At 32.1% G+C, this 13,913-nt stretch overlaps 2 protein-coding genes across 2 annotated transcripts in view; both read right to left on the bottom strand.

The window, feature by feature from the left end:
• LOC129222052 (uncharacterized) overlaps positions 1-12,472 on the bottom strand; it is a 67,715-nt gene extending 55,243 nt beyond the window's left edge. Inside the window, exons 1-3 of the mRNA XM_054856474.1 lie at positions 12,388-12,472; positions 10,595-10,776; positions 4,903-5,030 (exon numbers count right to left, since the gene is read on the bottom strand). The gene's annotated coding sequence lies outside the window, so the exon portion shown is untranslated. The remainder of the gene's footprint in view (positions 1-4,902; positions 5,031-10,594; positions 10,777-12,387) is intronic.
• Positions 12,473-13,015: 543 nt separating this feature from the next.
• The window catches only part of LOC129222963 (uncharacterized), a 60,543-nt gene continuing 59,645 nt past the window's right edge, over positions 13,016-13,913 (bottom strand). Inside the window, exon 6 of the mRNA XM_054857526.1 lies at positions 13,016-13,214. Coding sequence (XP_054713501.1) covers positions 13,016-13,214 — 199 coding nt within the window. The remainder of the gene's footprint in view (positions 13,215-13,913) is intronic.

Genomic DNA, 13,913 nt, shown 5'->3' with positions numbered 1-13,913 from the left:
TAAAAAACAAAATTGTGTAACTAAGTCATCTACCTTTGCAGAATATATTGCAATACCTGAAGTTGTGACAGAAGCAAACTTTGTAAGAAATGTTGTTAATGATGTTTTTGTTGAAATTGTTCAACCTATTAAAATTTATGAAGATAATTCTGGAGCTCTTGCCATAGCTAAATACGGAAACTTTACGAAAAATTCTAAGCATATTGAAGTACAATATCATTATGTTCATGAAAATGTTAAAACTGGAGTTGTTGAAATTCTTAAGATGGATTCAGAGTCAAACATTGCTGATATCTTTACTAAGTCGTTAGGAAAAATTAAATTTACCAAGTTCAGAAAAATGTTGAAATTGATATAAATTTTGTTTTTGGTAGAAAACTAAATTGTATTTATGTTTAGTTCAACGCTTTGGATTTATATGTTTAAAAAAAGTATATTATTCAATAATTTGGACATTTTGTACAAAAACGTTGAACGTAGTAAAAAAAATTACATTTCTGTTATGTTTGTAATTGGTAAAAATAATTGTAAGGAAGCGTGTTAAATTATGATACATTTATCTTTATCATTGTGGCAACACATTAGTACTTTTACTATTTTTGAAATGGTCGTTGCTGTAGTTTCGTTATATTTTCGTTGTTGTCCTTTTCTAAATAAATACAAGTAAAAATGCATCTGGATCTCTAATTATTCTTCAAGCAACATAACAAATCCACAGAGCTCACTTAACACGAATAAGTTTTCTCTCCATCCTTGGAGACCTTTTGCATTTTCTGCTACATTTTCCCAGCCTCTTTGGGACAACTAGTACATTTTCTTTGACAGAAACATTGATTCTGCTGACAGTTTTTTGGGAAATATTAAGTGTTTTCGCAATTTCTTTTTGTACAAAGATTTTTTGGTCTCACATCCACATAACCAATGCTTTTTTGCGTGGTGGGAGGTCAGGCAGCTTACTTATTTCACCAAATTCACCAAAATCGATGTTCAAAGTAAAAACATGAAAACAAACACTAAAACTGTTCCCTGAAACCAGTGTGCAAAACAAAATCACTCATAAACTTGTTATTTTGGTGGTCCTAGTGCAAAAATACATGAAAAAATACTGTACGCCATTCACAGCTGTAGAAAAAGTTTTGGAAACAACAACAGAACATAATAGTGGCTGTTATCAGATAAGACTCAATGCTGCCAGGGAGGGGAAAATCAAGGAAAGCAGGAAATTTTGCAGCGAAATAATGTATATAGCACTTCCACTATTCTTGAAAAACATAATTAGGCTTTTAGAAAGGATCTAGAGGTCGATTTTTAACCGGAATAATCAATTTTCCTGTTTTTCGCTCCTTGAGTCTAAAAATTTCACACTTCTGTATATGCTGAAATCAGTGACAAACATTTTACTTGTTAACAAATAGAAAATGGCAAGAGATACAAAGTTTTAAATTGGTGAGATGTTTCCGTTCATCTGCCAACAATGAAATCGTTACCAAATGTGTAAAAAAATTAGACTTGTACTTGAAATGGACTTAAAAAACGTTATAATTTCAGTTCTATACGACTTGGTAGTTCAAAAAGAAAATTATTTAAATATGGTAATAAATAAATGATTGTTCTTTTGATCAGTAAATTTTCTCCACAAAAATTGTGGAAGTTTTTATGCATCTCATAAAAATCATGCTTTTTACCCCCCCCCAGTAAAATTTCAAATCATTAGCCTGGGGTTTTTACCCCTGGGAGGGAGAAGTATGGTAGATAAGTATCGGAATGAAATTTGATTTTCTCATGGATTTATTAACATCACTCTGGGAACTGTAAAAAAAAAATGCATATGCTTTCAATGACGTATATGCTGGTCAAAGTACGATCAAATCTGTTATAAAGACTTTTTCTGGAAATACAACTGAAGAAATTTAACAAGATTGCTCATGCCTTTCCTCTGAGAGGACATTTGTTTGTTCTTTGCGACTGGGATTTTGAGATAGTAAAACGAATGTTTAACAGGTATGACAGATTATTGCTGTGTGAACTCCCATCTTTTATAAGTGAAATTCTAAAATTGCATCAAAAGGTTCACTGTCAAACCCGTTGAAATCAATGAAATCGGTGACTGCAAAAACAGGTGCCTTTCATTGACATTTTGGAAAAACAATTCTACGGGATGACAAATTTTTGCAATTCTCAACATTCATGAAATTTAAATATTTGATAGAACATCAAGGGAGGCTAGCTATTTTTTTGGAGCTTTTCAAGAGGATACTTTTATGGTCCCAAAGTAGTGCTTACCAGTTGGACAGCATTTGCTAAAACTAAATAAAAAGAAAAATCTTCATAATGTAGGAGGAAATAACTGATATCAAGAAGATTATTCAGTGCAATTTTGACCTAGGAGTTATTTTTTAAGTGTGCTTTAAATAGTCGTTCCAGTTCCAGCTTGGTGGTTCAAAAAGAAAACAATATTGATAATAATAATAAATAAATAAATTGTTCTCAGAAAAAATAGTTCTTTTGATTAGTAAATTTTTGCTACCAAAATTGTAATAAGAATGCTAATAAGAATGTTAATTCAGTTTTTATTTTTAAATAAAAACTGAAGGTAGTTAAATTGCTACAAAAATGAAATACATAGCTAATTTAGACTTTATTGATATCTTGCTCAACCCCCTCTCTCTCTCGAGTGATATATTTAAATTTAGTTTATTTTTCATTTTTAATTTAATTACACTGACTCACGCAACCAATGACAAAAGTCAACTTAGAACGGAAATAATGCCTGTTTTCGTTTAGTTTCACTTGCATACCAAATTTTTGTATGAATTCTTGCATTACTTCTTGAGATGTAGCAGCCATATAAAACAAGAAAAAGTATTCTGTGCGCCATCTTTTTGAGGTGATTAAACCAAAAATAAATAGGCAACTCGCTCTTTAAGATATACCTGTAGACCAAATTTTGTACTTCTTGAGATATATCAATCCCAAAAAACTATTCAATTGCTCCATCCCCTGATGTTCTTGGCCCAGGCATCTGCTCCCCTGCTGCTTCCTAACATTTTATTTTATACAAATACAAAAGTGACGACCAGCAACAGGCCCAGCTAGACTGGTCCTAGTCAATTTACAATCCCCAGTAATGATTAATGGCCCTCTTAAAACTATCTACTCCCATGCCCATCTCTTTCTGTAAGCTGTTCCAAGGTTCCACTTCCCTGTTATAATAATAATTTTTCCTAATATCCATGTTGGCCTGAGATTTAAATAGCTTAAAACAATGACCTCTTGTCTGTTTTCAGTGCTAAACTTCAGTCCCGTAACATCTTTCATTTTAATAAATTTAAACAACTGAATCATGTCACCTCAGTCTCTTCTTTGCCCAAGATTGTACATTTTTAGCCTTTTCATCATTTCTTGAGAAATGTCAATCACGCATATTGATGAAAACGTTCATTTGCTCCACTATCTTGAACGAGCTGACGCAAAAAACCACTCAGACCTAAATCATATGTGGGAATTTGTGGGTACCAAATTTCATTCAAATTGTTACAACAGGATTTGAGGTAGAGTGGCTGCAAAAAACACACGCACAGGCACACACCACATACACATTATCGTTGAAGAAAGGTTCAAAAAGAATTCAGCACACATAAGAACTGAACGCTGTCAGAACGTTTCACAACTGGTTGATAGCGAGTCACAAGAAATAAGATAACGTAAAAAAGGAAACGTGAATTTGTTTGTATACTATTCATTTGCTGAAAAACAACCGAGAGTTAGCAATCAAAACGGGAGAAATTTTTTTGTATTTATCATGAAACTTATTTAGTCCAGTACTATTTTTAACGGAGACCTTCATTAAAGGCAGTCACCATTCATTCGTAAATTTGATAATAAACAACGTTTTTGTGCATTTACATTTTTCGTACCAATTGAATGAACCAATTTTGAACCGGCGACATTTTGGACTGCCGACATTTTGGACCGGCGACATTTTGACCCCAAACCATGCATCACGTTCAGAAAGTCTCAATTCTTCTTTTTATTATTTTTAATAAAAACTCAAATAACTACAAGAGGCAAGACTTTATGTCAAATCAATTTTGCACAGTATATTTCCCAATAAATAATCATTTTTGGTATGAAAATATTCTGCAAAGCAGAAAATCTTTTTTTAAAAGGATTCTCATATGCATAAATATTGCAGCAATTAGGCTTACAGCCAACTGACAGTAACCTTTCTCATGCAGCCAGGCATTGTCTGGCAATGTTTGAAGTGAGCTGCATACTTGACAGCATTGAAAACCATCAAATGCATCCGATACTTAGATTTTTGCTCCCAAACTAAGCTTTAACAAACAGAATTGTCTTGACAAAAATTTCTCGCATCTGTCTTAGAATGTAAATGTGAGCTGAATGCCTCTTTTGCTTTCTTAAAAAAAGTGGTTTGATTTCTGCTGGACATGGGGTATGCTAAATACAGGAAGAATGATTTGAGAGTTTGGAGCAACCCAACAAGTTTTTCATTTATCAACAAGTTCACACTTTATCAATGTTTTCTGTTTCTTTATATTTTATTAATTTTTCATATTTTATTATTTGAATTGTTAAGATGCTTGAAGTTTCATGCATTTATTTATTGTAGTGCTCAGAGTGAAACCTTATTTGAATAGTAATTCAGTTTCTATTTGAGAGCTTGTTCACCAGTTTATTTGATTCGTTCTTGTTCCTTGCCCTTTAACACAAATAGAAAGAGCATGTTTAAACTTAAAATCATGAGTACATAATTTATTATGTATAAAATTAGAAATTTATATTAAAAATATTAGAATCTCTAAGCTGTGCTTGAATAACTGTTTTAATCATCAAATTTTTAAATACCTCAAAAATGAAAAATTTAAATGCCAATCTTACAGTTAAGGAGCTTGATTCCTGATTCTATATGTTTCAGATATACAGCAGGACAATCTTGTTCCAATACGAAATATTTGAATATTGCACACAAACATTGGTTACTGGAATCTTGCACTTCAGCAATATCACTGAAAAGGTGTTAAAATATAATATTAGTGTCAAAGCACAGTATTCAGATGGTAATATCAATAGTGTTTTCTTCTTTGGATAAATCACTAAACAGATAGAATTTTAAACAAAATTGCTGAAAAAGTGCAAGTGAAAAACAAACAGAAGAAAAGAATGAAGTTACTAATTCTTGTAACATTTTCCCTCTAGTATGTGATCACTTTTAAATCTAAGTATTTCCATAACTAATTCAAAGCAAATGATTAACTATGAGAGCAAGAGATAAACTCCTGCAACAATTATGAAAAATAAATGAATCTATTATAGCTTTTGTAGGGATGGGCATTTTGCAGGGAAAATGGTATATTTGCTGGAAACAGGCAAAAAATGAGAAAAACCAGTAAAAACTGTAGGAAAATTGACAAGATTTCAAAAAATGAACTAAAAAACAACAAAAAAGCTTAAAGTTAAAATATTAATCAGAGATTTCATCAAAATTAGATAATTAAAACTTAAATATTCTTTTTGAGGATAGCAATTAATATATATGCATAGTTTTTTTTTTTTTTGAAAATATATTACTAGGATAGAGAAGGAGACATGATATAAGAATTTTGTTTTTTTAAATTCCCAAACTTAATGTAGTAAGTAATGCAGTCTTTTGTAGTAACTAAAAAATCACCCATCAAGATATGACAGGTGAAAATTGCTTCTATATTTAAATGAAGCAATTGCCTGTTCGGGGATATTTTGATAGTTGAAATTTTAACTGTAACTCCAGTGGATTTACCTTAAAATCTAGTAGATAGCATGTATTGTTGACCACTTCTAAGTTTCTTCATTATCCTAAAATGACAGTATTACCAGTAAAACAGTCACTTTTGTCAACAGTCAATTGGCACTTCCAACAAAAATGTCCTAAAATAAGATTTATATCCAATCTTTTGAAAGTAGAAGGCTATATATTAACTGAATGTACATTTACTTTAAAGTTTATAACTTTAATTACTAAATGGTAGCAGTGCATAGGAAAGAGAAGCAGTTGTGTCGAATCCGCCATTTTTGTTGCAAAAGCTTCTTCTCCGGCTTAAGGGAAGTATGCACCTTAGTTCATTAAAATCTGACTTAAAATTTATTTTAAATTTTGGTTGTCAAAAGTTTCGTTTAGTTGAAAGATGTTACTTTGAGGGGGTAGAAGTAAATTTTTGTCTCTTTTTGGGGTTTCTGAAGAAATGATGAATGTGCCATTTAGTGGTGCTTCAGTTTTGCTAGTCCCCAGTAAATGGAACATGCACTTATAGTCTCTAATGTGTTGTGCAATGTGTCACTAATTTGATTTCTGATATTTTTGCAGCAAAAATATTATATGGGTTCTACTATTGATTTAAATCCTCCAGAATCTAATATTAAATTTAAAAAAAAACAATAAAAAACAAGTATGTTTGGCCATCACAGTCAGATATTGCGACTGTAGAGAACTGTTCCATTTTTTGTGGTCCCTTTGACTCATCGGTTTAATGTTCCTTTTATGTGAAAACAGTTATAATTCTTAAAATCAAAACTGCATGCCAACTGATGAAACGGCAATCATCTCGATACTTTTTTTTTGTGCAAGATTCCAAATTTTTATTTCTCAAAAATACATTTTTAGCGTCAAGATGTGTGATTTAACATTAATGTATGTAAAATTACTTACTTTAAATTAACATTAGTTATGTTTCTTATGATGATGAAATTTGTATGTAATTTAAAAGTGAAAAATAAAGTGATTTCCAGTTTTATTAACATGTGCCAATCACTGGATCACAATGTGCCAATTACTGGTGAGTTTGGTAACTTTTTATGCATATATTTTTATAAAAATATCTATTCAAATATTTTTGCATTTAGTGAACTGAATAGATGCACAGATGTGCATTCTTTGACACAAAAGTATTTACAAGTAAATATTTCTTTTCTAAGAAATGAAAACAGAGGTAAGTTTAAGGACAAACTCTTAAAGTGCCAATTACTGGGGTTGTTACTCTACGTTTCTGAGTATGGCTCAGTGAAGCTTTGAGAACACCTTTTATAAGCAACTTTCTCATAATTTCTTTTTTATAGAGACACTAATAAATTACTTCTACTTCTTTTTACTAAAAGTTATTTATTAGCGAGAATCATTGCACATTTATCTTCAGGGACTATTATGACTTTTAAGGTGAAAATAAGCAATATGTGTATTAAAGGAACAATTAAAATGGACAGTTGATTCCTTGCAAAACTGAGCATAACTCACAGATCTGTGTTTCTTTATTTAAATAATAAAAAAAAAAAAACTAATCTCGCCGATATCTATAGGGGAGAGGGGGGCACATGTAAACATGGGGCACATGTGAACAAACCATATTTTACCCAGATAACATGAGGAAAAAAATCTGAAAAAAATTCATGTAGATGGCAGCAGTAGTACTGTATGCTGCCTGAAATTTCAAAGAACTCAACCATTTTGTTTTTCAGTTATCATAATAACTTCTGTTTTGGAAGGTGCCAGTATACTTTCATGTTCCAGTTCTCAGAGTAAAAACACATTCAACACTATCTTTATTGTGATTTGAACTTTATTCATTTTGAAGCGGAATTTATAAAGTAAGTTTTTGTACTTTATTTTTGTAAAAAAATTTGAAAGAAATATTGCTTTTTATCAGATTAGGCTTAAGTTGTTATATGGGGCACATGTGAACACACTATGTAGGGGCAGGTGTGAACTGTTTACATGTGCCCCCATACTGTTTTTTTTTAGTTATTTCAATTTCAAAAATTGTTTAATTTTTCTATTTGATTAGGCTAATTAAGAAACATTGAATAATTAAAAATTTTAATAATTGAAGTTAGTATCAGCTGTAATTTGTATATATGTAATAAAGAAATATTTCTAAATACAATATTTTTCCTAACAAAAAATTTATTACCATTTCTTTTAAGATTCCAATAAACAATGGTGAGGACATATAAGAAAAAGACCAACAGGGCTATGATAGTAGAAAAAGATGTTGAGGATGCTATACAAGCTGTCATGAAGAATAATATGTCAATTAGGAATGCGGCTGAGAGTTTTGGTTTGAAACCTACAATGCTGTACAAAAGAGTTTTTCAAGCTCGAAGAGATTTGTACAAAGTTGGTCCACTTGGAATGCCAGATAAATTTTCAAACAAGTATGCAAGTAGACAGGTGTTTACTGTTGAACAAGAAACACTCCTTGAAAAATATCTTATGAAAAGTTCAAAATTACAGTATGGTCTGACATATAAAGCTGCAAGGGAAATGGCATATAGTTATGCAAAGAGTTTGGGCAGAAGTTTTCCTGAATCTTGGGAAAGAGACAAAACTGCAGGTTTAGATTGGATAAAGGGATTTATGAAAAGACACTCTATCTTGTCATTAAGGAAACCGGAAAACACTAGTCTAAATCGGGCCTTAGGATTTAATAAAGCAAGTGTTCAAGAATTTTTTAATAACTACGAGTCTCTACTGAAGAAATTCAATTTTTCTTCTTCCGCGATATATAACTGTGATGAAACAGGAATCGCGACTGTGTTGGAGGCTCCAAAAGTGATCGCGGTTTGTGGAGAGAAACAAGTTGGACAAAATGTTTCAGGCGAGAGAGGTGAACTTGTATCATTTTGTGGTATAGTTAATGCAATGGGAAACACTGTACCTCCTGTTTTTGTATTCCCAAGAAAAAGATACAAAGATATTTTCTTAAATGGAGCACCATCAGAAAGCTTAGGGTTAGTATCCAAAACTGGATGGATGACAGCAGATATCTTCCTAGAAGTTGTAAAACACTTCCAAAAGTACTCCCGCTGTACCGCAGCAAATCCTGTTTTGCTTCTACTTGATAATCATGAAAGTCATATCAGTTTGGATGTAATATTATTTTGTCGTGAGAATGGAATAGTACTCCTTACATTCCCCCCTCATTGTTCACATCGCTTACAGCCTTTGGATGTAGGTGTTTATGGCCCCTTTAAATCTGCACTGAAAACTTCTTTCAATGACTGGTTGACATTACACCCAGGAAAAAGAATAACTATATATGAAATTGGTCAGTGTTCTTCACCAGCTTTCACAGCAGCCTTTACATCCAAAAATATTAAATCGGGTTTTTCTAAACCAGGGATTTGGCCGTTATCTCGGCTTGCTTTTACTGACGCTGATTTCATCCCAACTCAAATAACAAGCCTAATGCCAGTTAATCCTGAGGATGCCTCCACCAGTTGCAATGCACATTCAAGTCCTACCCCAGAATGTGTGAGACCATTGCCTAGAATAGAATTTCGCGATTCCACTCTAGGGAAAAGTAAGCAGCGTCAAAAAAGAAAATCAAGAATTTTAACAGACACCCCCGAAAAAGACATTGTTGTCAAAGCTATGGAAGAAAAGGCAGAGAAAATGAAGATAAAATGTGAAAGAGTTGCAAAGAAAAGAAAGTTAGAACATGCTGAACTGTTGAAAAAGGAGCAGTCAAAGGTTATAGTCAGTGACTCGGAATCCAGCATTAGCTTTGAAGAGAGTAGCCATCCAGAAATTTGTGCTGAAGTCAACCTTGCGCCAGAAAATTTAGCTGTGAATGACTTTGTCCTCGTAGAATTCACTACAAAAAAGACAAAAATTCACTATGTTGGCCGTATCGAGAAAATGGAAAGTGATGAAGCAAATGTTAAATTCATGAGGAAGCAGAAGAATGAAACCTTTGTATTTCCAGAAACAGATGATACATCGATGGTGAACACGGATGATATTCTGCTAAAATTACCCCCACCTACAATTTTAGGTAGCACATATCGAGCTGCTTCTTCAGTTTCTTTTTCTGTAAAACTTGAAGGCTATAATGTTCGTTGAATCAAGTTAATTTATTATGTACTCAATATTTATATTTTCATTGTGTTTATTAATGTGTAATAAAGAGTACTTAAAGATATGCTTAGGTGCATTTTATACCATTTATGTATCTGTTCACTTGTGCCCCACGTGTGTTTACAACTGCCCCCCCACCGGGGCAGATGTGAACAAAATGTAACATATTTTAGAATTAATTTTTAGGTTGAAATTTCCTCTTGTAGATGGGGGATAACTGCATGAAAATATTAGCAAATGTTTGATTTATCATATTTAGCACCTTTTTCTTTTTTATCTCAAATCAATAATGAAAAATATAGAAAAATGTCATTTTTGTTCACATGTGCCCCCCTCTCCCCTATATGTAAATTTATGTTCTAATGAATTTTATTTTCCATTCAGCCTTTTTTTGTTTCATTTTATAATGAGTCTTCGAATAAAATAAAGACTGATGAGCTTTTATATTCTGCAAACTTGAACAAAGTAAATGCAAAATTTATGCCAGTTAAATAAGAAGACTTATAAACAGGAATATGCTATTAATTTTCTTTTGATGCTATATTTGTAACAATGAATACTTTTGATTGATTTGCAATGATAATAATTGAGGAATATTGTTTTATGGTACAATAAGACTTTTTGTTTGTACGAAACTATATCAATGTTCAAAAATTGGATTAGTTTTAATCCGAAGAAACATACCACTGATTTGAAATGTCAAGTACTTTAAGTTTCCAAATATGCCTGACAAATCTAGCTTTTAACAATTTATCTGCCAATTGTGTAGCCAAAGGATGGTGATGAACCTCTTCAAAAACAGCCTGAAGTGCTTGAACAAGATGAAACCAACAGTATTGTCCAACAGTAGAACAGGAATCAACTTTCTGTAAAACATATTTTGAAAATATTAATTGTAACATTAAAGAGAAAAGTATAATGCATCCAACAAAATGGTAAAAAAATACACAAGTTATATTCAGTTAAAATAAACAAATTAACTAGTTTTTATTCAATCATTAAACCCTTAATCATTTACTTAGAAAATTTAGAAGTAGACTAGGAATCATAGATATCCATTTTCCATCATACTTTATCATCTCTGACAACTGACAGGGAAAATGTAGGCATATAGTCCAGTTCCCTAAGCACAGCCTTCCTGATGTATTGAACCTCATTCTTTTAACTAATTACAGGAACAAATTTTAGTTTGAAAGTCAGATTAGATTGAATTTTATGCTTCCCAGACCACACCATAAGGAGGTTCCTATTACGGCTCCATAAAACAGAGGCATCTATGAAAACATTATATCAAAATTTAACATTACTGTGTTATGACAAAAGACCGACTCAAGTACATTTACTAGCACAAAGATAATGCATGGAAAGGTTTGTTCTGGGCTTCATTATCATAACCGATAGATAGAAAAACCTTGCCAGGTAAGATGCCGATTTATTCTAGTTGATAAAAGCTGATGGTAGGGTTTGAGTGGGGTTCAGATCCCATACAGGCTCAAGTTAATAAGACATTTCGAAAGCTGGTAGCAAAACTATAGCCAAGTTTTTGCTCCAGTGGAAAGAGAGGCCTCTTTGAATGTTGCACAGAGACATAGGCAAAGTCTCATGGTGTGATTTCATTTCTGCACTGAGAAATAAAGAGGGGAGGTGATTGATGTGACGCGCTTGAACATCCTTAGTTGTGCAACATGGAGTTTTCCTGGTTTCTCCTTATTTAATTTAAACAAATGTGGTGCAGCCACATTGGAAGCCAGCTTTACTGCAAGTGCTGTGGAACAAAATGAACTTAATATGTTGAAGTACTACAGCCTAGTCTGTTGAGACTCTTGAAAAGTGACACTCAATCTGAGGCTCACTAAGTTTTTGTGAGTGTTCTGTTAAAGGCAGACAACAAAGTTTAAAAGTCAAAAATTAAGCTTATCCTACATATGTACAGCTAAAATGGGCACTTTCTTCTTTTCTACAAACAACTGCCAATTTGGTTTGTACATGAAAAGGGTCATTTATTGGATGAATTCAGCAATACAGTGAAATACTGTTACAACGAATACCAATACAACAAAATTTCCATTTCAAAGAACTACATTTTCAGCCCCTATATAACTGCCATTACATTATTTGAATTCCGTTACATCGAACAAAATTTGCAGTCCCTTGAAGTTTGTTGTAACGGGATTTCACTGTATTATGAAAGAAAATAAGATTAATTTGTATGCATTGGCTGGTGTGAAATCAATGTCATTTGCAAGCAGCCCATGAGAAAAAAGTGTTGAGTACTGTTGCCCCTGAGCCTTAAGAGACAAAAAAAAAAAAAAAAAAAAAAAAACCTTGATTTTTTTCCTCACAAAATAAATCTTTCTAGATCAAGTATTATAGCCAGGTGATTACTCTGGTATACATTTCAAATGCTCAACTTTTAGAATATGAGAAATATGAACTTGCTTGAAAACATTTTGTTAAACAAATATATGCATACTAACCAGACAAAACGGGATGAAAATCTTTTCCAAAGCAAGGAAGGGAAATTTAACTGTTTTTTCCAAGGTTTCATTTTCATCAGGTAAACTTTGAGACTTGATCCCATCTGTGTTGGTAGGGTGAATAAATTGCTCTTCCAATGTGTCTGTGGTGCTAGAGCAATGCTTTGCTATTCTATATACATATATTTAAAAAAAGAACAATACATATGTGATACATAACATACTCAAAATTATGAAAAAATATATATCGTGCTGAAACAGATCTTGGACTTAGAATTTAATACAGAACAATATTTGTAACAGTAATTACAACAATAATTTCATGATTTCAAAAGTAGATAGCTTAATTTTTGACACAAATTAAATAAATGAGATGATATTTGGGATGAATTAAATTTAAAAATAAAAACCTAAATATGTAGGAGCATGCGTAGGAATTTATTTCTGAAGCAGCAGCAAGCCAAATGTTACAACAACTTTCCAAATTTAAGTTTGAAAATATTAAAATCCCTATTTAAAGTGATCATTTTAAATTTATTTCTTTGGGACACGGGAATCTTTGGCTCCCTTTAAGCATGCCTTTGAGAACCATAAAATTTGGTTGTTAGATGGTGTTACGAACTGTGTCTTACCTAAGACATGTAGACACAAGATTCAAACCGGATGCTAGAACTTTCAGCTCAATAGGCACTGATGAAGCAGATGCATTTTTCAAACTAAGCGATGCATGGGACTGAGACAATAAGAATTTTGACAGACTTCTGAAACATAGACTCACAGTATCTAAAATTTGTGTTAAAGGCAAAGGTGAAGGTAAATTTTCTTTCCTAGGAGGGAAAGAAGAAAATATTAACTAAATTAAGAATTTCTAAACTAATACACAGTAGGAAAAACATTAAAAAAATTATTGTATAAAACTGTCGACATTTTAAGAAAAATATCCAGTGGATCATTGTTCCAGTGGACCTTTTCCCCCCCATTGTTACTACTGACTAGGACCAGCCTAGCTGGGAGCAGAGTCTGTTGCTGGTCATCTTATTTGTATTTGTATTTATCTGTATTTGTATTTTACAGAAAATTAAAGATTTTTAACTTTCCTTCAAAGTACAATCACATAAAAGTCTTAATGTTATAAACATAGAATAATTATTTGGAAGATAAAACAGAATAGCAAATGAGAAATTAGCATCTAATCATCTTTCTTAGAAGAATACTTTCAGGGTTCATACTCTATTTGGATGAAAAAATTCCATGACTTTTTCGTGACTTCATAAAAATGTTCATGACCTTTTTACATGTAGAGAACAGTACTATTTAATATCAAACTTGCCAATTTCTAAAATGAGCACTGGCAAAACTTCTACGTGAATGCCACTACCTCATCGAAGCAATTACTTGTGATTGAAAAAAAAAAAAAAAAAATCAGTGTACACCAAAAAAATTGAACTATTCTTATTTTTCTTCATCATATAAATTTAAGTATAGTAAAAATGCGGAGAATGGAATATAATGATGCTTAAATGTAT

Source organism: Uloborus diversus, chromosome 5, assembly GCF_026930045.1.
Source record: "Uloborus diversus isolate 005 chromosome 5, Udiv.v.3.1, whole genome shotgun sequence".
In the NCBI taxonomy this organism is placed as follows: Eukaryota; Metazoa; Arthropoda; class Arachnida; order Araneae; family Uloboridae; genus Uloborus; species Uloborus diversus.
The sequence above is the reverse complement of the archived record's forward strand: the minus strand, read 5'-3'. Positions and strand labels throughout refer to the sequence as shown.